This window comes from Anarhichas minor, unplaced genomic scaffold, assembly GCF_050575085.1.
Source record: "Anarhichas minor isolate MPS153535 unplaced genomic scaffold, ASM5057508v1 ptg000002l, whole genome shotgun sequence".
NCBI classification, from domain to species: Eukaryota; Metazoa; Chordata; class Actinopteri; order Perciformes; family Anarhichadidae; genus Anarhichas; species Anarhichas minor.
In genome coordinates this window covers 988,217-1,015,226 of record NW_027466448.1, presented here as the reverse complement: position 1 = coordinate 1,015,226, position 27,010 = coordinate 988,217, and the positions used below count along the sequence as shown (strand labels likewise).

At 41.2% G+C, this 27,010-nt stretch overlaps 2 protein-coding genes across 4 annotated transcripts in view; one reads left to right on the top strand and one right to left on the bottom strand.

Annotated features, from left to right (window-relative positions):
• The window catches only part of clip1b (CAP-GLY domain containing linker protein 1b), a 34,900-nt gene extending 15,488 nt beyond the window's left edge, over positions 1-19,412 (top strand). For both annotated transcript variants that reach the window (XM_076111379.1, XM_076111297.1), the window contains 13 exons: positions 1,812-1,973; positions 2,177-2,272; positions 3,131-3,188; positions 3,292-3,377; positions 5,938-6,012; positions 10,113-10,219; positions 13,858-13,897; positions 14,095-14,138; positions 14,918-15,023; positions 15,103-15,268; positions 15,358-15,410; positions 15,504-15,616; positions 15,850-19,412. In XM_076111379.1, coding sequence (XP_075967494.1) covers positions 1,812-1,973; positions 2,177-2,272; positions 3,131-3,188; positions 3,292-3,377; positions 5,938-6,012; positions 10,113-10,219; positions 13,858-13,897; positions 14,095-14,138; positions 14,918-15,023; positions 15,103-15,268; positions 15,358-15,410; positions 15,504-15,616; positions 15,850-16,087 — 1,344 coding nt within the window. In that variant the 3' untranslated portion in view covers positions 16,088-19,412. The remainder of the gene's footprint in view (positions 1-1,811; positions 1,974-2,176; positions 2,273-3,130; positions 3,189-3,291; positions 3,378-5,937; positions 6,013-10,112; positions 10,220-13,857; positions 13,898-14,094; positions 14,139-14,917; positions 15,024-15,102; positions 15,269-15,357; positions 15,411-15,503; positions 15,617-15,849) is intronic.
• Positions 19,413-19,642: 230 nt separating this feature from the next.
• On the bottom strand, positions 19,643-26,633 carry bcl7a (BAF chromatin remodeling complex subunit BCL7A). Of its 2 annotated transcripts, none has more exons than XM_076111826.1 (6): positions 26,442-26,633; positions 24,382-24,463; positions 24,178-24,274; positions 23,662-23,811; positions 22,502-22,605; positions 19,643-21,935 (listed from the first exon to the last, which is right to left on the bottom strand). In XM_076111826.1, the coding sequence occupies exons 1-6, from the start codon at positions 26,531-26,533 to the stop codon at positions 21,861-21,863; spliced, it is 600 nt and encodes a 199-aa protein (XP_075967941.1). In that variant the 5' UTR covers positions 26,534-26,633; the 3' UTR covers positions 19,643-21,860. The 2 variants fall into 2 exon arrangements, with proteins under 2 accessions (XP_075967941.1, XP_075968019.1); XM_076111904.1 differs by having other exon boundaries at positions 26,453-26,625.
• Positions 26,634-27,010: the final 377 nt, after the last annotated feature.

Below are 27,010 nucleotides of genomic sequence, written 5' to 3'. Positions count from 1 at the left end.
GTCTTCAATAGAGTCTGGAGATGCTTGTGCTTTTAAAGATGCCGGACATCATTCTTCTTCTTTCTTCTGTCCCATGAAACGACCAAAACCAACAATGTGTTAGTTTGTCTTTTAATCAAGTCCAAGATCAAGACCAGGTCCAGTCAAGTCCAGAGGGAGTCTAAACTAATTCTAGACCGAGTCCAGAACAAATCATAATCTAATATAGTAATTAAAGAGTTATAAACAATATTGATTTCTCTTTTAACATCAAACTAATGAATGCTTAGAATTTAGGGTTTGAGGACCATTAGAGTCCTGAAGGAACCTTGAATCTGATCCGATGTTTTGATACTTTTGCTTTATGCAAATAGCATGAAAGTACTCAGGAAGTAGAGGTTCTGCAGCTGCTTCTAAAACAAACAACCAGCAATAGATAAAGTTTAAACTTAGTGTTAAAACTACAGTGTTTTTCCTTTTCTTGGTGCTGTAGTGAGTGTTTGTGGCAGCAGGACGGTGTGTGTGATAGAATAAACTACTGTGTGTGTGTGTGTTCATGATGATGAAGGAACAACAGTGAGGATCATTCATGTTTTTATGAGGAAGAAGAGATATCAGGCTTTAGAAACACACACGATACATGAGCTCTTGGTCTTGTTTTTTCGTGGGATTGTTGACGATAAGAGAAATGTGGAACCCCGCTGTCCTTTATTCTTTGACCAGAAGGTCAGAGCTTTGACGCGTGAATCCAGATTCTCTGTCGGAGGTTAGAACTTTTTCTTCTGTCTGCGTTAAATACAAGTGTGGTTTATTTTAGCCTGTTTCCATATTCGATGGACGATGTGAGGTTTACAGGATCAAAGTCAGGATTTAGAATTTATTATTTGTGAGTGTTTTAAATCCACACAAAAAGTAGTTACGGGACGTTTCTTTCAGAATCTTATTGCTCCTAATTCAGTCTCTGTTTGTCTGTTTCTGTCCAGACGCAGTGGTGTCTGTTAGTTAAACGTTTATTTTATTATACTAAAATGTTCAGGAGTCAAACATAAATAGTTGTATTCTAATATAGAACGTAGAAAACTATATTTACTATATTTAGTTTACTTAAACATCCAAACTTTAGGACTAAAAACTCAAACTCTTTGTCATGTTATGACGGCTCTTACCGTCGTACTAAATGCTTCATTATGTCATTTAGACCGACTTCTCCGCGATAACAGGAAATACAAGTGAATAACTGTGTAATTGAATAATTACTTCAGTAAGGTAATAAAATATTTGAGAATATATATATTAGGCAATAGAATAAGTATATTTTATTGTCTCTTTTTAGGGCTGAAACGTGTCAGTTTATCATTCAAAATAAAGTGCTTTATATTGTTGAACCAGAATTAATGTTTCAGGACAGTCCAACTATTAGAATACTACAAAATAAAATAGAATTTAATGTTTACATGTCTTTTTATTTTACTCATACTTTTATCAACTTATCTTTTTGTTGGTTTGGCTAAACAAGCAACGTGAAAATTTGGCTTCTGGGAAATTTAACGGCAATTATTCACTATTTCTTCATGTTTTTTAGACATAAACGATTAATCAAAAGTAATTTAAAATTGTCAGTCACAGCCCAGTGATATTCACAGTGACTCAACATACACCACTGTGGCTGAAAACTTTACTTTGAGTAATTTTGAAACAGTGGAATCTCAGATATAATCATCTTAAAGTCTACACAACCCAGATCTACCGTTTCTACGTCTACTCTCCGCTGGCAGCGCCGCGGTCGCCTCCTCTCTGCCCTCACGTCTCCCTCTCTATGCTCTCCCGTGCAGGTGGCCACGGTGTCGGAGCGCTCCAGGATCATGGAGCTGGAGAGGGAGGTGGCCGACCTCCAGCTCCGGCTCCGGGCGTCCCAGCAGAAGGAGGACGCCGCGTCTCTGTCCCAGCAGCAGATCAGCAGCCTCAAGGCCCAGGCTCAGTCTCAGGAGAGGAAGGTGACACCACCCACTTACATAATGCATTATGCATCATTGGAGTTGGTGTAATTTCTATTTACAACCCTCCTTTTAGTCCCCAATGTAAATAGACATATGCACCGTTGCATGTGTGGTTTGTTAAAGCTGCTGTGATGATGATGATGCATCATTTATGGCTTTGCTCAGATACTGTATGTCCTGTACCGTGTGTCCTCCAACAGATCAGTGAGCTGAGCGTCGACGTGGAGAGCAAACAGAAAGAGCTTCAGTCTGTGCAGCAGGATAAGAACTCGCTGGAACAGCAGCTGACCGGCCTGGTAAGGAAAGAGGAAACTCATGATGATCATAATGATCACAAATAAACAGACGAGAGATAAAGTGCCATTTAAAAACGCAGACGATGAATCTACAACTTCAACTATCTGTTAAAGTATTTTACACGTCAGTCTCAGCGTCACAAGTTGATTTTTATGTAAAAGTCTTGACAGGAACCTTAAAATGACGAACAAACTGAAACAAAAAGGCAACAAAAATACTTGTTTAGGTTTTGTAAAAAACATGTTTTCAGCCAAGCGTAAAACCTTTCTTTCCTCTCGTTATTTTATGCACAAATTAAAAAATAAGAATAAAAACAGGTGCATGGAAATGCGCCTCCTTTCCACAGTTGGCTTTTTCATGTTTGCACATGAAATAAGAATGTTGAGAAAGGATCTTAAATACTTCATTATGTGGCTTCATGCACGATGTTGTGCTGCAACACTGAAGCTAGAAGCTGGAAATCTCTGCACATCTTCCAACGATGTGCAGCTGAATTCTGCTCCTCAGAACAAGGACGGCAAACCTCAGAAGGAGAAATAGTTGATAAATGTTCAGTTTATCAATGAATCCATCAATGTTTCTGAAAAGTGACTCTAAGGGTTCATTCAAAAACATTTCTGTGAGAACTTAACGTCTGCGAGGGTCCAATCTGAAACTGTAGTTTTGCCTTATTTGTCTAATTATTTCCCCTGTGAGGTGTTTAGCTCGTGGGCATCGTGAGCGCGTCCTCATTAAGAGGGTTATTTTATCCACAGGCCTCGCATGTTTTCTGGGCCCGGTCATTATTAGCTCAATGAACAAGAATGTTACTGTGAGAGTGATTAGCTCGCAGTCACGCTGATGTTTCTCCATTTCAGAGACGAACGCTCGAGACAGCTGAGGAGGAGAGCAGGAGGACAGCGAGGACCATGCAAGGTAAACGCATCGGACGTGTCTCAGAGGACTCTTGTGCTCATTTAGAAAAGTGTGTCACCTTATTTAAGATGATTAATGATGTCGTCCTCCTGTTTCCTGTCAGAGCTGGAGCGGAGTGCTGAGCAGTCAAAGAAATACGTCCAAACGCTGAAAGAGGAGAATCAGAGCAGAGAGAAAGAGCTGCTACAGGTACCTTTACATGAAGTACTTGTACTTTTAAACGTGTCCTCCACTACTGCTCAGAGGTACATATTGTACTTTTTACTGTACTACATCTCAGAGGTACATATTGTACTTTTTACATCTCGGTTGTTCTTTTTAGAGATACGTGGTCCTCACAGGACAGAGACGCTACAGACATGTGATGATCTGATAGAATATGATGCATTGATGCAGATTAAACTAATAACAGGATATAAGAAGCTGAACTCAAACAAAGAAATTCTCAGTTGACAAACTCTTGTCGACTAATTGATTCGTCGATTTTATCCAGTTTCTCCACAAATAGAAAACACGAAAGAACCACTTTAGATCTTGTGTTTACCAGAGATGTGTTCACGAGTTTCAAAGCATTCCGAAATGTATAATCGATGAATATAGATGATGATGATGATGATGATGATGACAGAGCTCTGAGTAGCTTTAAAACCAAAACAACCGATGAGTCAACGAAGAGAGGGCTGACCTACATTAAAGGAGTTAAAATGCAACATACACATTAATATTCAGCAGTGATATTCATCCAGAAACACACCAGATATAATAATAATAAAACACTAACAGGGAACGTTTTACTGCACGATCATTACTTCTCATACTGTAAATAAATGTGTATTTTCCCATCGTCGTATTTGTACGTAGATACAGAATGAGTACTTCTTCCACCACTGCATGTAGTCAGTGTGTGTGTAGTAGTACAACACACTTTACAGCATCCGTGTTGCGTAACATCTTCATGTGTTCGGTCTCCTTGTTGTTGTGCTCAGCCTGAATGTGTCTGCATACAGTTGAAGTCACAGTCGGGGGGGAAACGCCGCACAAACACAGCGAGCAGAAGATGAATCAGCGTGTTGGCATTTGCTGATTCTCACCACGATAGCTCAGTCTGCTTCTGGCTGTCGACGGGTTTCAACACATCGTTTGCACCAGTTTTGGGGACGTTGAAGTAGCCGTTCCTTCTAATCCTCCTCATCAGATATTCCTCCAGTGTGCCTTCATTCAGTTAGGGCAGCGCTCCCTCTCTGCAGCCGACTATCGCCACAGGCACTTTTATTTTGAAGTTAAAACATTACTAACACACACATGCACGCATTCTTCTCTGTGCTCGACGCACTAGTCTTCTTCTTTGGTTAATTCAAGCGTTACAGTTTTACAAAGTCTACCAGCTGTGGCTGTGTGTCGTCATGATGTGTTCAAATACTGTTTCCACCATCAGAAAAAACTTGCGTAAAAGTATGAATACCACACTGTAGAAATACTCTGTTACAAGGTAAAGTCCTGCATTTGAAACTTAAGTAAATGCACAGAAGTATTAGCGTCAAAGCTTACTGTAAAAACCAAAAGTAAAAGTACTTCTCGTGCAGAATAGACACATAAATGTATCATTGATGTTAAGAATGAAACATTGAAAGCATAAATATTCACGTATAAACTCAGATGTGAATGTTTATTAGATGAGCTCAGAGTTTCTCTACTTTAATATTCTTCTGAAGAGACCTCGGTAGAACCTACAGTGTGCAGCTATGAGAGAGTGTTTCGCCTGAAGTTAAAGCGCTCTGCTCTCCCGTCACGGGACTCGTTACAAATGTAAAAGTGAAGCGGCTGAACGAGCTTCGGGCTGACTCAGCTTCCTTTTTTTAGCCACATTTTAATGACCTCTGATGTCTATTTATAGCATGCTGTTCTGTTAAGTACTCATGTCTTTTTTGACTTGAGCTTCAGTAGAATGTGAGAGTGACTTAGACGTTTTGTGCCTTTTATACATTGTTGTGTAACAGAATCTTAATTATCCTCTTGTTTTATGCGTATCTAATTGATATAACTATGTGAGCAATGATCTGATGATTGTGTGAGAGAACAATCACCTCACTATAGTTCCCCTTAGCTGAACGTAGCGTCGTAGCATCTTTCAGCTCATCGTACCGTTTTGATTTGTTTGAATGCTCTCACCAGCGTTGTTTCCAGCAGCAGCAGACAGATGTTTTCAGAGATAGAATCGGTACAAAGCCACCGTTCTCTCCCTCAGCAGCAAACAGACAGACGGACACATTCAGGGACGAGCTGGTGAACATAGCAGAGCTTTTAGCAGCTAAAGAGACAGATACGTCCCTCTGGAGAGAGAATAGTGGACTTGCATTCTTCAGATAAACACAAACATGAAGACTCTTACTGATCATGTTGCTCTGTAACCACTGGATGTGGAAATAAGCATTTTATCACCTTATAAAGCTGATGTTGTGTTTCCAGCTTGTTTCTGCTGCCCCCAAGTGGCCAAAAATCCGTTAATACAGCTTTAAATTGATGTTACATAAATTAAAAATATACAAATATGAAAAACGTGGATAATTCTGGAGATAAGAGTCAGTTTATTTGTTGTTAACAACAAACTGAACAGACAGCACGATAAGATGTACACAACATACTGAAATGATCCCCAATAGAGTTGAAAGAAGATCCTTTAACACTTATGTAGTGAGCTGCTCACACCGTGTGGAGCTGAGTATTATAAACATCTTTATGTGTTTTTCAGGCTACTGAAAAGTCTGAGAGGACGTCGTCCTCGCTTGAGAAGCTGACCAATGAGAACAGGACGCTGGAGACGAAGGTGAGCAGAAGGCCTGAAGTCACCACGTTGTTGTTTTGTTCCTTAGTCTTCTTCTCTTAGAAGCACATCGCGCTGACATTAGCTCCACGTGGCTCAGGTTGACTCTTTAATGCCTCCAGGTGACTCGTTTTAAAAAATGATTATACTTTATTATAATTATTATAATTACTTGGCGTCTAGACGTTCGTAGCAGACAAACAGATTGTTTAAGCATTTCCTTCCAGTATTTCTGGCTTTGGAAAGGTTAAAGAATTCTTAAATATCTCTGCAGCACCACACGCGCACACACACACACACACACACACACACACACACACACACACACACAGCTTCATCATGTGCAGGAAACCCAAAGCTGCATGTTCGCTGGCACGTGAAAAGATTCACACACGTACATAAGTTCAGCATCTGTAGCCTGAAGGGATTTTATATTCAATATTCCAAATATATATATATATACGTGGCCTTACTAACTGAAATATTTAAACCGGGCAAAAGATAACACACTGTATTTAAAGGTTAAAATGAACAAACAGAAGAAACGTATTTCAAAACAGTTTTTGCAGCTTCAACAGCGACGCTCTCACATCTGCTTCTTCTCTCCGCTCAGCCGCGTCGCTGTAGGTTGTGATGTAATGCTGGTGTGTGTGTGTGTGTGTGTGTGTGTGTGTGTGTGTGTGTGTGTGTGTGTGTGTGTGTGTGTGTGTGTGTGTGTGTGTGTGTGTGTGTGTGTGTGTGTGTGTGTGTGTGTGTGTGTGTGTGTGTGTGTGTGTCGATGCCTGGCTGGACACAACATTGTTTAGTTAATGAACGGTTGACTTGAGATCGGCCTCTTGTCTCGTGCTGTCACACATGGTTTTATTAATATCTTTGCTATTAATCTGTATCATTTTAAAGCCTTTATTAGACAGCTGATGATGATGATGATGATGATGACAAGGAAATGAGAGTGAGATGCAAGAAAAGCGTCTGTTTCCAGCTTCTCAGCTGAGGTTATTATTTGCTGGTTTTCTTGGTCGTTCATGGTAAACTGGATATTTGGTTTGTTTTGAGTGGAGTGGGAGAGACGGAGCATAAACATGCTTTTTTATTATTCATATTTGTCATTCCACAAACCTTTTGGTGGTACTGTTTTGGTTGGTTTGTATTCCCAGCTGTGGCTATTTGCTGGTTTTCTGATTTATTCTTATTATTTGTAGGATGGATAGAATATCGTTGGGTTTTGGACTAAAGATCGATCAACAAACAAGCATCGGAAACAGACCCCATTTGACATATTAATTGATAATGACATTAATTGTTAGTTTGCAGCCCTAGTTAGGTCATTTATGTTCAAACACATCAGTCAAACAGTTCAGAGACTCAAACTGGAGACGTTTATTGTCGTCTTACCTTAAACCACAGAGACGCCTCTGTTTGTGTCAAAAAGCCCCAAAATGTGCTCGTTCAGCTCCTCAGCTGTGGTAATTAGCTGGATAAACTGATTGTTTACATTCTTTATTTTGTAAACAAGTGGGAGAATAAACGTATCCTTCACATGCCGTGGTTATTTTCTGGTCCTCTCCGTCTTTTTTGACAGTAAACTGAATATAATTGGTTTTTGAAAGGAATCATCAACCAAAAGAAAGTTTAAACTCGTTGAAAATGACAATTTCTTTGACTTTTTTATGACATTTCATCGACCAAGCGATTAATCGCTAATGAAAATAATTGTTTGCCCCAGTTAGATTGTCTGTGTACAGACGCTCCATCACTATCACATTTATTAGATCACATATTGGATATTCAGTACCAGAGACTACAGTATGAATGGCTAGTTGTTTCCTGTGTTTGCTGTGATTCATGTTAAACACTGAATGGAAGGAGCATCTGTTCGAGGAGTGTGTACATACGCTGTCAGAAAGTCAGGAAACAGGATTGTGAGCAGCAGAAAGCATGGAGGGGGGGGAGGGGGGGGTCTGGGAGGAGCTTATTCTGGTCTGAGTTACATAATGGAGTGCTCCAACTGTGTGTGTGTGTGTGTGTGTGTGTGTGTGTGTGTGTGTGTGTGTGTGTGTGTGTGTGTGTGTGTGTGTGTGTGTGTGTGTGAGAGAGACAGAGAGAGCGAGAGAGAGAGAGAGAGGCGACACGCTCTCCATTTCCCTCTCAGCCGAGCTCGGTGGGGGATGAGAGCTGCTGGTTTATTGATGCTCAGCTTGTGTTAGTGTTTTAGTGTTTTAGTGTTTTAGTGTGTGTGATGCTGTAGAGAGGAGGAGGAGGGGGTGGGGGGGGGGGGGGTGCATAGTGACGTCACTGCTGCTGTTAAACAGGTGAACATAGCTTTAAACTCCGGCAGTGGTGAGCGGTGCAGGTATGGACGTGGCCGCTCTGCATCAGGGCTACTCCACTAACATCTACTCGCCTCACTACCAGGTAGGCTTGTCTTTGTCTAAAGCTCAGGATGTAAACATGATCAGTGCAGCAGATTAAAGTGCGTTCTACTGAATCTCTGAGCAGGAAGAGATGCTGTTCATTCGTCTCTAATTAGCTCTCCTCGAGGATTGTTACTGGTGTTTGATGTGAGATTTTGTGGTGTATGTTGTGCTTGTGACCCGAGCAGATAATGTTTACATTCTGCACGTTTGAGTGTGTGTGTGTGTGTGTGTGTGTTTATATGTTTATGTCTGCATATGGAGCTGTAGATCATTTCTGAGGTGCTTAAAAAGTCAGAAACTCGGATGCAAAGGCATCCGAAGACACGGCCGATGACACTTGTCGACGTGCGAACGGAAACATGCAGCAGACTGACGGTGTGAATCAATACAGTTTTTATTTCAGTTCATCTGAAGCCAGCTGCAACAAACACATTGATTTGACAGTAATTCTTTATTGACTGCTGCTATTTGAACGCCGCTGAGATCGCAGCGCTGCACGAGTCCATTTGATGATCCGTGAGAAGTGTTTTCTTTTGGAGCGTATCTGAATGAGTGGAATGAGAAAGTAAAGGTTTGCACGAGGAGAAGTTGAAGGGTGTGACGTCTTTGGAGCTTTTATTTTTAGTTTCACGTGGATTCATTCTGCTCTTTGCTGACTCACCAAAAATACTTCAATGTGTCGTGTTTTTAAGAATTAACTGCAGCTTCACTCTCTGTGACCCAGAACTCCTCTCGTCTGACTGCTGCTCTTCCTCTGATGTGAACGCGGTTCAATGGGATCTGATGTTGAATATATGTTCATGGTGAAGAGTAGAGCTGTGTTTTTGGGGGAAGGGGAAACATGTTTATTCTTTATTACAGACATTAGAGAGATATCATGGAACAAAATGTCTCTGATTAGACTCGAACCAGCAACCTTCTGGTCCATCGGCGGCGTTTTAACCCCGAAACTTCGGGGTTGAAACAAAGTCAAACATTTGCTGGTTCCAGCTTTTGTAACATGAAGATGTTCTGCCTCTCTTTATCTTGTACAGCAACATTGAATAACTTTGGGTTTTGTACTCTTCGTAGAACAAAATAAGACATTTGAAGTCTCTGGGAGCTTCCTCCGGATCCACGGACGTCTTTACTAAACGTTTTTAACAGGAGAGTTGAAGGGGAGGCACTACTTCTCGAAGAACTCACGGAGCGTATTGATATCATTCAGTGTGATTCTCTAATGTCGCAAACAAACGCATAGAAATCCTCGAAAAAAAGACGCTTCCAAACTGTGAGAATCATCACATTTTAAGTTTTCTGTGGTCTGTACATCCATGGCTACACTGCAAACAGGAACTGCTAATAGATAATTCGGCATACGTGTAATAGAAGTACATGAAAACGTACCGGATGGGATTATAATCACTGACTAGCAAGATGTTAAATTCTCCCAAACCGACCCCGGAGCAACAAATCCAGTCCGAACGGGCTCCAGTGCAACAATATTTTAGCTGTGAATATTTTCAAAGCAAAAGAGAAAACATAAACCTCCTGTCTGTGTGTGTGTGTGTGTGTGTGTGTGTGTGTGTGTGTGTGTGTGTGTGTGTGTGTGTGTGTGTGTGTGTGTGTGTGTGTGTGTGTGTGCGTGTGTGTGTGTGTGTGTGTGCGTGCGTGTGTGTGTGTGTGTGTGTGTGTGTTCCTCTTCAGCTTGAGGCTTTAAAACAGCAGAACTCCAAACACCAGGAGGAGCTCAGTCTGTCGAAGGAGCGGAGCGGCTCAGAAAACCAGCGAATCGGAGTCCTCTGCAAGGAAATGTGAGTACTTGTGATAACTAGTGTGTTGGCTTGTGTGTCTCCTGTAAAGGTGAGTGAGAAGCAACAACACTACTGGGTACTGGTTATTGGCGAGCACTGATATCCAGCCCTACATGTGAGACGTGATTTCACTTTGTGTTGCCTCCTTTGAGTGAACCTCCGTCCTGTTTGTGCCGCTCCTTCCATCTGTGCATGATGCACTGAGAAGGAGAAACAGGGTCCTTATGTGTTCTCTGTGTGACGGATGACACAACTCAAGAGCTTCGATAGAGATAAAATGAATGCATGAAAACAAAATGCACTCAGACTTGTAAAACAGCATTTTGTTGCAAAATGATTTGATGCAAAAGCACTAAATGTCCTTTAAGACCTCTGTGAACAGCGAGATGTATTACCGACTCCTTTCATGGCTGTGTTGGCATAGAAACAAATTCATTAAAATTTTAATTACCGGCAGAGCTTTGACTGATCGCTGAGCTGAAACAGTTTTTGATGGGAAGTAAAAACAGCATGTTCTTTAACAGCATGTTTTTATTTGACTTTGTTGTGTCTTTGGTCGATCTCCGGCCGGATGTCGAGGCCTGTTTCTAGACCGTGTGTGTGTGTGTGTGTGTACATGTGTGTGGTGTCTTTACATCGTCCCACCACACCTCCCCTGAGTCATCAGAGCCCCGAGCTGTGACGTCAAAGCTCCAGATGGATCTAATTGGCTGAATTATAGTCATCAATATATGTAGCGTCCTGAAGGAGGAGCAGCAGATGGAGATGTCAACAAATATCTTTAGTTCCGGTGAAACAGAAGGAGCGTCTGCATCTCTGTGAATGCCCAATTTATTTTTTAAAGCTCTGCACAAAGAGGAGTCGTGTTAAACATCCGTTCTCCTCTCAACAATGTGTTCCTCCATCCTTCCTCAGTCTGCGGCTGTTATGTAATCGCTCCGTCTCTCCTCCTAGGACCGCCTGGCTCCAACATGGCTGCTGCTCTCACTGTGACATCAGAGAGTGTGTGTGTGTGGAATCAATGTAACCTTTGTGGCGTCTCGGAGAGCAGCTGTAAACAGCTCAGATGTGTGTTTTATGTCGTTTTTGGTGTCACTGCAGGTCAAATCCTGATTGGTTTGTCTGTTAAAATCAGCTGTTAATACCCCCAAAAATATTTAATAATTCATATTTTTTTGTGGTGTTTATGAAGCCTTTATTTCACAGTCAGAATGATTCTCCACTTACACATGATGCTGTCAAAGCAAACACAATGGTGCTTTGAGCTGAATGCTAACGTTAGCATGCTAACAAGCTCACAGTGATAACATGCAGATGTTTTGCAGGCGTCATGTTTACCATCTTAGTTTAGCGTGTTAGCATGCTAACATTTGCTCATTAGCAGTAAACACAAAGGACAGCTGAGGCTGATGGGACTCGGGTTAGTTTTGAATAGTAACTAACATGATGAGTTGGTAAAAAGTTACGGAATTAAGGACATTTATTACATTTCATCCTGAAAGGGACATTTCATAATCCATCTTAAAGTTGTGGAGATATTTCTCTAAAAACATGTCGGCCTCATGGCGGCGCTGAAGGAACTATTACTAGGATTCATCCTCTGAGGGACGTGAATCTCTGCACCAGATTCTATGAAAATCCATCCGACAATTGTTATTTAATTCTGGACCAAAGTGTTCAAACGGACCCAAACTAATCACTTTCCTTCCATGTGTTCTGGTGTAGAAATGAAAGTTTCATTTTCAATTCTCTCTGCTGAGACGTGGAGCATAAAACTACAGTAATACGCTGTTGAATCATAGATGATGCATGAATACATTTCCAAAGTACAATTGGAGAAGCGGCGCCCCAGCTGCTGCTGTTTACGCTCAGAGAGAGAATACAGTGAGAGACGCAGCAGTGACGTTTGCTTTACAACGTGTGTGTAATAAAACGTATCTTTCTATAGTGCCTTTAAACTCCTCTGTTGTGTTTGAGGGGACGCTATGGAGGCATGGCCGATATAATTACACAGCAGGCAGATAAACATTTCATCCAGCTGCTGCCAGGAGAAGCTGTTCGTCACACATAGCGTCTTCCTTTGACACAAATCCTAAGAATGACCTACATGGAGCTAATTTCAATTCCTCCCGCAGAAATCGTTCGGTTCAAGCATCCCAAAATATCCAGGTTCATACATTCCCAGACAACACAGTCTGTGCGGCTGTCTGTGGGTCTAAATGTGATCATCTGCTCGTCTTTATAACATCCTGGTGGTGTTCCTCGTGCGTGCTGTATCACTGCTGTGTCTTTGCAGCGCTGCAGAGTGTATGAAGCACGGTGGGGTTTTACAGCTGTTAAATCCTTTAAGATGTTTAAAATAGGACGATGTAGCAGCAGATACAGACCAACAGATGGCTCTGGATTCTTTGGATTATATCAGTAGAAAGTGCATAGAGTACGTGTACCTTCAGAATGTAGTCCAAACTGATCTCACTGCTTTTAAAAATGCTCATGAAAAAGGAGTTGACCTGAATAAAATGTAAAAGGCAGCATGATTCAGGAGTCTTTGTTTGCTCTAAAGCGGCTTTAATCAATATTTAAATATCTGTGTTCTGTGAAAGGGCTCAACTCTAGTTATGAGACTCTGCAGGCAGCTGTTTTCAGCTCAACACAATATAAAAACATGCTGAACATGGTGGAGCGTTCAGCAGTTAAAGAGGCAGACATTTCCCTCAGGAGGTGGTGGAGACCAACACCGGAGATAAAAGGACTAAAGGGACTAGTTCATCAGGTCTGCAGGCTGCGGATGCTAATGCTGCTAATGCTGCTAATGCTGCTCTGTTCCTGCTGGATGTGTAAATAACACTTTATGAGTTTCCCAATGTGGCCAAAAACTCTATGTACTGAATCTTCAGGTAATTATAGCATCATTTAAATGACATCAGCGGCATGTGTTTTTTGTCTTGAACATCTGGATGCAAATGATGCAGTCTGCTGTATTTGTTTCTTTCACAGCTTCAGTCTCAGTGTCTCTAAACGCTGCTGTCTCTCTCTTTAAAGGTGCCACCGAGGGAGACAAAGTATTTCTACAGGAATATGTTCATTTGAATATGGTTGCAACTCTTTTTATTGGATACAAAGTTAAACTAGGTCTACAATTTACTCGTGTTTTCATTATCGGTTCATTTGAAGATCATTTTCTTCAATTAATCGATGATTTGTTTCGTCTATAAAAGCCAGAATATATCTTCAAATGTCTTGTTTTAGCAAATTCTGAAATTATTGCTTAAAAAGTGACTTATTAAACGATGCCGGATATTTATCTTTAAATCATTTATAAATGATTGGACTAGTTGCTGCAGATGGAAGTGGAACCATGAAAAGGCTTCGGGGCATTTTCTCTTTTCATTTCACAAAGCAGTGCAACTTTATCTGACCTGCTGCACAACTTTTCAGCTCATAATCAAATCGGACGATTCATATTTCATCTTTCAGCACCAAATCATTGAATTCTTCTGTGGGTGCATGTTTAACAGATGCTAACACATCTGGCTGCACACCGGATTGAAGCGTACAGCAGCGATGGTGACTCCGATACATCACAGACTGTTCTTCCTTTAGGTCTAATGTCTCCTCTTCTTTCTCCTTCCTCTCAGTGAGGAGCTGAAGCTGGCCTCCCAGAAGTCTCTTGACGAGGTAAAAATGATTATTATATAAACGACTTCCTTTAGCGACAGCCTGCTCTAGGTCAGAGTTTAAGTCAGAAACGGTGAATTGATTAATAGGTTTTAGCACAGCGAGGATTTACTTCCCGCTGTGACTGAACTCTTGAAGCTCAGACGGGTTTAGCTTCTATTTAAATGCTTCTATATCTGTGTGTGTTTGCCTCTCAGCACAATGAGGAGCGCAACAGTCAGCAGCCAGACATGAAGACCAGGTAAGACACCGGCAGACGGGTTCCTTATGTGTGTGTGTGTGTGCGTACTCTTTATTTCTCTCATGTTCGGCCTTTTCAACGCGCTCTGACTCACTTTCAGTTGCACACACTTTAAAAATTGAAAGTTGCAAGGAGGCAGGTGTTAAATTCCTCAACTCCATTAATCCACCGAGACGATTCTTTGTTGTGAATTTATATTAAATTCTTGGTTTCTCACAGTTGTGTTACTGTGTTGATGTAAAGATCCAGCATTATTTATCTATTGTATTTATTCTGGAACCTGGATACTATTTACCAGTGAAGTCAGGAGGATGTTTTACAGACTATATATTTACCTGCATTAATATTAAAGGTACTAGTGTTTGTTTTTACCACTAGTAGCGCTATGAAGCCTTGTTTGAGTGGGTTTTGTTTGTATCTTGTGCACACACGAGGCTGCACAATACATCGATTCAGCATCAACTTTCTAATGAGTGTGAAGTTTAACTCAAAACACGTCATTCTACACATTGTTTTTTGCACGGTTCTCATTCTTAAAATTGTATTTATGCTGAAATTTTCCAGTAAAGTCTAATGTTTTACAGTAGAAAACTAAATGTACTGTATTATTCACTATATACTTACATGCATTAATAAAAGCACCCTGTGGACAAACAACTGAACTGACCGAGAACATAGAATAACGTCTCTAAGAGATGATTTCACTTGATAAATATTTGGGTTCACCGCTCAGCTGTTTTTGAACCATGATGACTCTGAATCGCTCCATCTGTCCACAGAGAAACCGTCTCCAATCAGGGGACGGAGGGGGAGGTAAACTTCCAGAAATCCACCGGAGTCTTAATCTCGGACAAAGACCAGGAGCTGGAGACTCTGAGGAACGAGGTACCAGCTCGTGACTTTCTCATCATTTCTTTTTGAACTTGGCTCCGTGTTTTCTGACTGTTTGAAACGGTCGCTGCAGATCGCCGTGCTGCGAGGAGAGAACGCCGTGGCCAAGACGCTGCAGGCGGCCGTGGAGACGTTGGAGGGAGACAAAGCTAAGCTGCGGAGCCGCGTTCATGGTCTAGAGCAAAGGCTCATGGGAACGCAGGTGTCGGAGGGAGAAGACATGGAGGCTCCGCCCTCAGGTGAGGAGACGAGGATCAGAGCGTTCACACCGTTCTGGAGATTCTTCTTCTTCTTTTGTCAACGGTTTTGTTCTCTGATGCTTGTGCAGGAGATGCAGCTCTGGAGCAGCTGAGGCTGGAGAAGGAGTTCGCTGAGGGGCAGGTGAGACAGTCAGGACGCGTCACAAAACACACCTCCACGTCCGTATCTGTGCCCACTGTGAAGGTGATCTGTGTCTCCGTTCGTCTCCCTCAGATCAACTTCCTGAACAGCGTGATCGTGGACCTGCAGCGTAAGAACGAGGAGCTGAAGATCAAACTGAAGAAGCTGGCGCTGGCTGAGTTCAACGGCAACGACGGGCCGGACGGGTAAGAAAGATATGAAATAATAGAAATATACTGTGATGCATTTTCTGCAGTTTTCATGTTGTAAGTTGTACATTTGGTTTTTGGGATGCTGGTCAAATAAAACAACAAATCGAGGAGGAGGACGTAAACACCAGATTTTTCCTCTGCACCTCTGCAGAGGAAAAAGATGCATCTCACACACACACACACACACACACACACAAACACAGAACACTCTTCTCTCTGTCACACAGGTTCGTGGACGGCGTGTCAAAGCTAAAGGAGAAGAAGGCGACTCCGCGTCTGTTCTGCGATATCTGCGACTGCTTCGACCTCCACGACACGGAGGACTGTCCCACTCAGGCCCAGAGCCCCGACTCGGTACCTCACACCGCCTATCACGGCAACCCGGCCGACGAGAGGCCCTACTGCGACATCTGCGAGGCCTTCGGTCACGCCACGGAGTCCTGCAACGACGACCAGACCTTCTAGTAGCTCCAAAATCATAAACTCTTCACCTGCATCTTAACTCCTCCCCTTCTCCTCTCAAACACAACTCGCCTCTTACCAGCCCGACTCGCCTCCCTCCAGATCTTCTCCATATTGTATTTTTATACTGTATTTATGCATATCACCGGTAGCCACCGTCCCGTCTAACTCCTTTACCCTGCAGCTCTTTTCTCTAAAGATAAACTCAAATGTAGAACGCTCGTCCAAATATGCTGCTTCGGTGCAATATTGATGTTTATAACGAAAAAAGGAATCCGTCCTCTGCACTCGTCGTTTTTTTATCGTTCGTTTATAAAAATAACAATAAGTGTTTTAATTTGTTATTTAGCGGGAAAAAAATGATGCAACTTAATGAAGCGCCTCTTCGACTCGACATTCCTGTCTTCTGTATCGCATTCCTCCGGTCGGTACGGCTGCAGACCAATCAGAGAGACACTGCCATGTCAGACGTTCTACTGTTTAATGTTGTAAAGTTAAAGTCTTAAAGTCTTTCCTCCGGTCTGTCGACCTGCGACGGAGTGTTAGGGCCGCAGGACTTCAAGAAGTAAGAGGCAACATTTTCAGAGTAAAACTTTTGACAATTTAGAGGAAAAGAGGTGAAATAAATCAAGAAATAAGTTAGATTTCCACCAACAACAAATTCATGAATCACAGTAAACGTTTAATACAGTATATAGTACTGTAGAAATCAAAAAACTTAAACAATAATTCCAGTTTTTCCTGAACACGAGTATTTCTGTAGCACTGTTAAATGTGCATGTTTTATAATTTCCTGACAGTCTATAAATACTGTACAGATACTATTTACATACTATATTTAATTATATTATAATTAGTACAACTTTTCTCTAAATATTACAAATTCATTCTGAAAATTGACTTTTTAATTTTTATTTTCTGACTTAATTCTCAAAATAATAATAATAAAAACATTTTTTCTCAAAATATGAATTTATTTTTGACTTCTTTTAATATTACATTATTCCAAAATAGTACAACTTTATCATCGAAAGGTTCAGACTTTTATTTAAATATCCCAACTTAGTTGTTGAAATATTAAGACTGTATCCTCAAAATATAACAACTTTATTCTATAAACAAAATATGACGATGTTTTTAAATTAAAATGATTAGTTATTTGTCTTCTTATTGGCCCTAATACTCTGTCGTATCAACCTGAATGTTCATTTATGGAAAACCAGTGAAGTTCAGTCTCGACTTTGGAAATTGTAGCTTCCAAAGTTTCTGCCATTTTTTTTTTCCAGAGCTTTCAACTGCATCTCGGTGTCCTCCTCAGTGGAGCTCACTGCAGGAGAAGAAGCCAGAAAGTGGACCTTGACTTAAAGAGGTCGCTTCATTAAAGTACATTTAGCTTTGTATGAAGTGGCTTTACAACATTTTTGTGTTTGACTAAATAATCTCACTAAAAGGTCCGTTTATTGGTTGCTCTGCAGCTTCCCTCAGCATCTTTGGTCTTATGGTTTAAACTTTTCTCTGAGCACTTTCAGGACTTCTCGTCTGTCTGTCGGTGTAAAATCTAAGATTTAAAGTTGATCTGCATTTGCATGACAGCTCGATCAAAAGCTCCGGAGCAGCTACTAAATGAACACTTTTCCATAAATCATCATGCAGGTTGATATCCTCGAGGATTCGTTGTAGTTCATGATGAAGTTTTGTTATTTATTGTCTGATCTTTCACTAACCAGTGATTTGTTTTTCCTACAGGACATAAGCTAGCGCTGATGTAAAGGTGTGTAGTCTGTACTGGGACTACTGTAGTACAGGTGGGCTTTAAGTGACGGGATGAAAACTCACCAGATAGAAACCACAGAAGCTCTACTAACTTAGGTTTGCACTGTCCACTTTAAAAGATTCAGCAGTAAAACAAACTAACTTCTAAAGAAAAGGGATTTTTATCGTGAAGGTTGTGCAGATTATTCCGTGCGGTCCCGTTTCATAGTGTCCTCTTTAAAGACGATGTCTCACGTTTTGGGAAATACGCGACTTCTTGCTTTCTGGCGGAGAGTTAGATGAGAAGATCGACACCATTCACGTGTATGTGTACGCTGAATATGAAGCTAGTCGGAGCAGGTTAGCTTAGCTTAGCACAAAGTCTTTAAACTGCAGAAAACTGCTAGTTCTTAGCTCTTGTCGCTACTGCTACTGCTACTGTGTACTTAAATACCGCTAATGTCAAACCTTTTGTCAATATTTGCCGTTTTCACACTGTTGCTACCACATTCACCGGCACCAAAACAGGAAGGAAGTGGTAAATTTGTTACTTTTATGCTAAAAATTGCTAGAAAAACAAAGTTTTTGTGTTGCGAAACGTTTCTAGCAACGCATAGCAGTATGACGGTCATCTTATACTTTTAACTCAACCAGTTTTGAGCAAAAAAGGTGTAAAAAAAAAGTTCAATGCCGCCTTTTAGTGTCTAGCAGCGTTAAGTCTGATAAATTGACTCAAGTGATGTCACTTGAGTCAGCGTGGTTTAAAGTTTGAAAATAAAATAAAACAAAAAAAACATAGTATGGAGTTAGAAAAAAGTAAGAACTACTTTAGGCTAGCGACTCCAGGCTACATTAGCCACCGCTAGCGTATCGCATGCAAATCTCCTGTCGGAAGTCTAGTTGCATTGTGGGTAATGTAGGCACCACGTTCCAGGCACCATATTTCTGGCTCTGCAGCATCGATTTCTACTTAATCCTGAGTTTGAGTGCACTGATAGATCTATGAATAATTAACGGACTCTATATTAATGTCACCGATCATCTCATCTGACTGTCAGGAAGCAAACGAGCGTATTTCCCTAAAATGTCGAACCCTTCCTTTAAATCAACCGCGTACTATAGCGACGTGTATTTGACCCCTCTCGTTCTTAAGCACAGTATTTGGATCATATTGAATCTTCTAGTGTAACAGTGTATTATATAATACGTGATGTGACTAACCGTTGACACGAGTCTTTGTAAATACTAATCGGAGGCTTCCTTCTGATAGATGTGTACACAGTGCCATGAGACACACGGTAGCTTTCTATGTGTACCACATTTTATTTTTCTGCCCTGTTGATAAGATCCACGTTGTATACGAAGAAGAGAAACAGCCCATTTGTAAAGACTTTAAAACATTGTGTACTTTTTAAGTGATGCGTCTAATTATTAGTGTCATGTTTTATATATGTAACTATTTCAGGCACCATGTAGGGAATGGTTTCTAAACTATTTGACAGATGTTGACGTGGTGTAAACTGTTTTCTATGTGCTGTGTACTCCTGAGCAGAACAATAGAAATACTAAGAAACAAGCTTGTGTTCACGTTTCCTTTTGTCGCTCTAGCAGCAGCAGCTGTGGTGGAAGAAGTACTAATACCACAATATACATACATCATTTATATACATATATTTATACACACATATGAAACTTAATATATATATATATATATAAAATGTTCTTAAATTGAAAGAGTCTGTGACTAACGGCAGCATCAACTTCCCTGTTTCTGCAACCTACGATCAAACACTGAACACAAACACAAACTTTTGTGAATTTTATTAAGAAAACAAACCATTGGACATGATAAAAACCGAGCACTACTGATGGAATAAATAAGTCAAACCAAACCATAAATCTGTACAAAGATCTAAAGAGAAACAAAATGGTCCCAAGAAAAAAAAAAAATTACAAGATTTAACATCTCACGGCTCTTTTTTTGTTTTTTTAAACAGTTATGAGCAAACTATAAGCAATCGGCTCAATCAGGTGAAAGCTACGACGTAAGTGAGATCTTTATTCTTTTCTTTTTTAAACCGAGTGTACATAATGCTTTTTAATAACTGTTAATGTCGATACAATAGCATTTTAAGTTCCAGCGCTGCTGGACTGGGAATGAGGTATATGCTAATCCATCCTCTGAACCGAGACAGTTGTGTGTTTATTATTTCTTTTCTCTCCATCCACGTGAATGCTGATTCTCTGAAATCTGATCAAGTAATTCTGCGTCGTAAAAGTACTTCTTAATAGCCCCTGTTGTGTCATGAAGTCATTGGTTTCACTCCATCTTCACGAGTTAATAGTGATGAAACTCAGTCTAACATGGGTGAGGATGTACATTAGAGGTCACAGGTCTGAATCTGCACTGTATATACATGCATATATATATAAATATACATGTATATAAAGTTCAGGTATTGCACAAATCTGCACAAACACCGGGCGTTCGATGCCACACGATTCAGCCGGCAGACAGCACCTTGAAGGAGGATCAGAACCAATGAGCTGAAAGGCTCTTCTGTCAGAGAGAAGTAGTGATACACAGAGATGAGACGCCATGATGGTGGACCAGACGGGGGAAACCGGTCCCCGTCACTGGGCGGGTTCTACTTCAGGAGGGAAACAAATCAAAAGCCACCGGAAGTAGAAACGAACCAGTGAGGGAGAACTTTGAGTTATGAGGTTTGAAGACGTTTAAAATGTCCAGAAAGTAAAAGTTCTTCTGGGTAGTGTTCAAATTCCAGTCTCCAGCTGTTTCTAAAAAGGGATAGCTCGGCAGGTTTTGGGGAAGAGGGGGGGGGGGGGGGGGGAGTTTCATGACGCTACAGCCAGGGGATGGTTAGCTTAGCTTAGCATCAAGTCAGAAACAGCTAATTAAAGGCTGACTCATTAAAACATTGTGTCGTGTGTGTTTAATCCGTATAAAAACAGAAAGTTAGGAGCTGTTTTTTGGGGGGTTCCTTTGGACAGAGCCAGGCTAGCCTTTTCCCTTTGTTTCCAGTCTCTATGCTAAGCTAAGCTAATGACACCAGAGTGGTATCGAGAAATGTTGAACTATCCCTTCAAATAAAAAGCGTTGCAGTTGATATTGGAGAATACTAATTAGTGATGATTATAAGGCAAACAAAACAAAACATGGCACCAAAGTTTAAATTCCTGCTTGACCTGAAACGTAGCAACTCAAGGCACAGCTTCAGGAGCTACGCTACCGACGCCTGTCGTCACTACTTATCCAAGAGTTCACGTTGACCAGTACCGTCTTCTTCTTCTTCTTCTACGAACCACAAACTAACTTTAAAAATAAAAAACATAAACATGTGAATGGAGAACTCTTCATGGATAGAGAAAAAAGACTTCCACTACAGCAGCAAAAATCTATCTGTGATCGATTGTGACATAACCATAACAGTGCATTGACCCTCCTGAGAACAAAACCCTAAACGTTTCCTAAACAAATATAGAACATCAGACTAACAGGAGGCGGATCGGGAGGGCTGAAGTGACGGGGTCGTTTTAGGGCCGAGGTCCCCCCCCCCCCCCCGCCGCCGCTGATCTGAGACCAGGTTAGCCTCGTGGGTGTCCTGAGCTAAACCAGGGAAACGTTTTACAAACGCTCTCAGAGCAGCGGCCGGGATCGACCTCAGATCCTCAGTGTTGACTCTCTCTGGTCACAGATGCAGGTCAGGGTTTGGTGGCTGACCCCCCCACCTGGTCACAAAGGGGACTGTGCCCCCCCCCCCCCCCCCCACACACACACCTGGTCACAAAGGGGAGCTTCTCTTGGCATTGGTGGTAGAAGAAGTGTGGAGAACTGGAAGGAAGCACGGAGGGGGACCAGCGAATAGAGGTAATATTGTGGCAGAGGAGTGTGATGGGGGGGGGGATCCATTAGCCCTAATCTAGCCCTGTCTAGAGTTAATGGAGGGAGGTGCAGAGGGAGGGAGGAGGAGGGAGGGTGAAGGAGAGGAACGACCCCAAACATTTAACTCTCCTCAAAGTCCTGAGACGAAGACTCCGCTTTGCTTTTCTTGGTGGGCGGGGCCTCCTCCTCTTGGTCCTACAGGGAAAATAAAGAAAACATCATAAATATTATAATAATATTAATACACACTTCTTTTGTGAAAACTAGAGTACAGTTTGTACAATCTCCACTAGATCAAGTCCATTTCCACGACTGCATATGCATCATGTAAGGACCATTTAATCCGGGTTCCCACAGCTTCTTAAACACTAAATTAAACGACTTTTAAAGGACCCAACATGTCATCGTTGGGACCTAAATCCAGGTTAATTACTGTTCCACCCTGTGAACTCTCACTGATCTGCTGCATGGAGCCATGTGGACCTTAACGAGCCTCTTTGGTGATCCGCGTGTACGTTTTCCAGACGTAGCTGAATGTTAGCTTAGCGTTAGCGTTCTCGCTGCACATCTCTGTTTCCCAGTAATAATAACATCCTGTTTACTGCTGCTGTTCCAAACTTCAGTCAATAGTTTCGAGTTTCGAATAGTGTTTTTTGTGCATTTTTCAAGAAAGACAACATTGAGTTAGAACCGACAGTTTAATGGTCCACTTGAACAACAGACCCAGGGGGTCGGGAGTGTGTGTGAAGTGTTGTTGGTACCTGAGTGGCTTTGCTGTCTGAAGAGTCCTTGTCCCCCGAGGACAGACTGTCTCTCTTGGCACTCTGTGCTCTCTCTGAGGTCTCTGATGACGGGGGTGTCTTAGCTGAGGAGGGGAACATACAGGATGTTAGTAAAGAGATCACAGAGGTGACGTGTTGTCTGACACGGTAGTGACCCCGTGTGGTGGTGAGGGGGTACTGCATGTCAGCCAGAGAGACTCAAATATTCTTACATTTTCTAAACCCAACAGTTGATCAGATAGTAAATTCTGCTGCTTATCTTAAAATATTTGACAGTGCAAAAGTGTCACAACACAATATATTTAGATGGGACTCATTGAAAGAATTACAGAAAACAATTCATTGTTAGATCATTTTTAAAGCAAAAACACAAATAATCCACTGTGACATCCTGCTGGTTTTCTCCGTCCTATGTGATAAAATGATGTAGTAATTCATATTTTGTTTAACAAAAAGTCCAAACTGAAGACAGGAACCTTTTCCTTCAGGAGTAATGGGCATTTTATTTCTCCATTTTGTGAATCAAGAGAATAATCACAAGATGAACGGAAGATGAAAAGGTTCCTTTTATCAGCTTCACTTTAAGTCCTATTTCCTCACACGGATATTTATTCATTCATTCATGCAGTTGGAATGAATGAATGAATAAATGGCAGAATAGACAATATAAGTAGACGGGTTGTCTGATACTGTAGTGGTTGTACGAGGGATTTGATTTTGGACTTGAGAAAAATCTCAAAAACTTCCATTTGCAGTCTTTATTTATTTATTTATTTGACTGGGTTTAATTTGTTGCTACACAAGAGATGATGATTGTGGATTTTTTTCCTTTACGTTAATCTGACAGCTTGTGTCGCGTTGAAAGACGTGAGACCAACATGTTAAGTTTCCAACATGTTTTTGGGGCTGTTAGAGGAAACCAGAGAAAGAAAGTTGAAGCTGTATTTAAATAAGAGGAAGTCGTCCCGTTCGCTCAGTGTGATGCTGTTGGTCCTGACTGAGGCGAGATTTTACTGGCAAAACAAAAACAGGAAGTGGCCGATCAGCTGCTGAACTACCACCGGCTAGACGTCCACTGAGAGAGAAAGTAGACCTGTGGTAACGTTACATGTGTGTGTGTGTGTGTGCTGGTGTCTGACCCTGCTTGCTGTCGGGGCTCTGGTCAGTCTTGGCCTCGCTGCTGTCGCGGTGAGACGTGGCGGCGGGCTCCGGGGCCGGGCTGGTGCTACAACTGTTTTCCTGTTTCACCGGAGACGAGTCGGCGATGGAGCTCTGGTTGCTGTTGTCATCTAGAAGACACACAGAGAGAGAGATGGAGGCACTTCAGTTACCTTTCTTTAAATAGTTTTTGTCTATAAATACCATGAAAAGTCTAAAACCAACACTGAATGTATATACCAACAAGTATTTTGTGTGCTCCAAGTGTGTATTAATCCACAGATGAACATGTTTGTTGTTGCTGTTTGAGGAAATGACAGAATCTTTCTTTGAAACTATATATCAGTGTTTTTAAAGAGTTATATCTTCAGTAGGAACCAATGGGCTCTGGAGATGAGACCAATGAGCGTTCGGTCATTTCATGGGATTTGTTGCTGATAATATAAATACAGAATGACAGCACGGCGTCTGTGTCCTTCAGGGCGTTCGGTGCGTACCGTGCATGTCCATCATCCCTGGAGAGGAGCTGTTCTCTGGAGTCGTCAACTCGGAGCCGTATTTCTCATCTTTACCCTTCTTCTTATTTTTGTTCTTCTACAACGAGAGAAAAAGAACAGTGTTGAATGTTCATTTGTCTTCAACATGTTTCAGATAAAGCTCAGGTGTGAGGTCACATAGTGTGATGAAGAGGCTGAACTCACGTCATCTGATTTGGGCTCCGTCACTGGAACCCACTTGTAGATGCGGAGGGACGTGTCTCCAACAGTCACCCACTTCTTCTCCCTGTGTCGGAGAGGAAAACAAGCACATCACATTATTACTATTCACACTTCTGTAGAAATAGAACAAAACAAAGCCCTCATAGCGATAGTTTAAATGTACGGGCTGCAACTAATTATTTATTCTCTTGATAACTTCTTTAATTAACCACTTAGTTAAAATAGACATTTCATTTTCCCAGATCCAATTATAACATCGTCACATTACTTTATTGTCCCAACAAAACTCAGAGATATTAAATTTTAAATGATAGAAAGCTAATTATCATATTTTAGAGGCTGGAGCTGGTGAGTGTTTTGGCCTTTTTGCTAAACAAATTACTTAATATCTTTCTGTGAGTGGAAAATATAGTGATTAACACAGCAGGAGACATATGATGTTAACAATAAATAGACGAGGCTCATTATGTCTCTCAATACAATTACAGTACAGCAGATAAAATACTTTTAAAAGCATCACATTCGGACATTTTATAGACCAAAATGAGTAATTGGGGAAATCATTAGGGCGTAAACAGAAATTAAAATATTTGTAAGGAAGTCTTTTGGTTTATAAAATGTTCCAAAAGCCTAATTTGACATCTTTAAATGTCCGTTCAATGATTTAAAAGACATCACGTATTAAAGTGTCTTATTTTGTTCAATCAACTGTCAGAAACGGTGAAACTTTGGCCTAAAGAAATGACAATTAATCAATAAACTGTTGTATTCAGTTAATTTACTTCATTCCTGCATTGAAAATGTCCCTTAGCAAAAGTATGATTAGCTAAATGTACATGAAGTATCAAAGTAATAGCACTTATAATGTATTTAGTGTTATACTATAGGATATAATGTTTTATTATTATCACATTTAGCTGGTTGAGGTGGAACAATTGATAACTAGGTTATATTATGATACTGAACACTTCATATTCCTTTCAATATATTTTATGTGTACTCTGAAATGTAGTGAAATTAAAGTATAAAGTAGTATATAATGGAAATACTCAAGTAAAGTACAATTATCTTAAAAATGTACTTCTTGAGTTCATAAATACTATAACTTTTAAGCTAGTTTAGTAGCATACAGTGTTAGCTTATATTACAGCAGCAGAAAACAAAATAATGTACAACACACCCCAAACAATATTTATTAAAATGTATAAAATAATATATTTGTACCCCAAAGCTTAAAATTAAATTCCACGATGTCTTTCATTTTCAAATTCAAAAATAAAACCGTTAAATTAACGTTATTTTCAAACCACCAACTTCTACTGACTTTGACCTGGGGACGTTTGATTAAACCGCCTGATAAAAAAACAAACATAAATTCTGCCCTCCCGGGCGGGGTGACACACCTACATCGAACAAATCAATACACCTTCGACATAAACGTGTGAATGATTGAACCGACACGGGTGTATAAAGTGTGTTTTAGTGTTAAACGTTAGGACCGAGTCGCTACGTGTTCAGTTAGCCTACTTCCTCTCTCCCAACCCCCACCTTCCTCCTCTATCAGACCTAAAGGGCGACTCAAAGCGCTTAATTTAAAACTCCCAGACGGACTAAACTACTCCGCCGTCGTCAAATTGTTTCCAAGTCAACAGTTATTTGGAGGTTTTCGGAAGGGGGTAAAAAAAGAACACCCTCCGCCGTTAGAGCTTCACGCGCAAACAAACGGCTACAAGCAATGGCTTCATGTGACTGCATCGAAATGGCTTCTGGGTTCAACCCGTTTATAGCCGCTAAGAGAGAGAGAAAAACGGCTACATGTTGTATGTCAGCAGCCAGACGACGGAGCTGTGGCGGTGCACCGCACTATAGTGCGCCCCGGTGCACCTGAGCTGCAAGTACATCTGCCGTGAATCTCCCAAATTCTTTAATTTCATCCCTCACTCTCGTCTCCTTCCCTCTCTCTCCTCCCCCAACAAGCCGAAGCCTTTTTTTTTCTCCTCGCTGTTAGATAACGAAGCCCTCTTTTCTTTTTCCACTCTTACCATTTTCGTACTTTCTCAATAGCGGCCATAACCCTCTTGATGTCATCTTTCGCCCTGCTCCGGGTCTCCGCTCGGACCGACCTGCCCGACATTGTTGCCGCGGTTTGGTATAATATTTTTTTTTTTTTAAAAGCTCGCCGGCAGTTCAGACACAATGCAAACAGTACAGAGCGCACAGAGGAGCTACTGCGCCGGCGCGGACTGATAGAGCACAGTGAGAGAGAGAGAGGTGGAGCTGCAGCTGCAGTTCTGTCTCCCTGCTGTGTGTCTGCAGGAGAACAAAGAACTAAAAACTACAAGAAGTTTGGGGTGAAACTTCAGGCTTAGATGCTTTATTTAGGTAAAAAAAAAATCATCCAGCCATTCAATTTTCCCAGATCCAATTATAACATCGTCAATGACTTGCTTTGTCCCAACAAAACCCAGAGATATTACATTTAAAATTATATAAAGCAAATGATCATATTTTAGAGGCTGGAGCTGGTGAGTGTTTTGGCCTTTTTTGCTAAACAAATGACTTAATATCTTTCTGAATGGAAAATATTGTGATTAACGCAGCAGGAGACGTA

Excerpts from the sequence above, each read along its gene's own strand:
- bcl7a (XM_076111826.1), bottom strand. The coding sequence starts at position 26,533 with ATGTCGGGCAGGTCGGTCCGAGCGGAGACCCGGAGCAGGGCGAAAGAT. Across the intron at positions 24,464-26,441 it reads ATTGAGAAAGTACGAAAATG|GGAGAAGAAGTGGGTGACTG; the intron begins GTAAGAGTGGAA and ends TCTCCGACACAG. Across the intron at positions 24,275-24,381 it reads CGGAGCCCAAATCAGATGAC|AAGAACAAAAATAAGAAGAA; the intron begins GTGAGTTCAGCC and ends CTCTCGTTGTAG.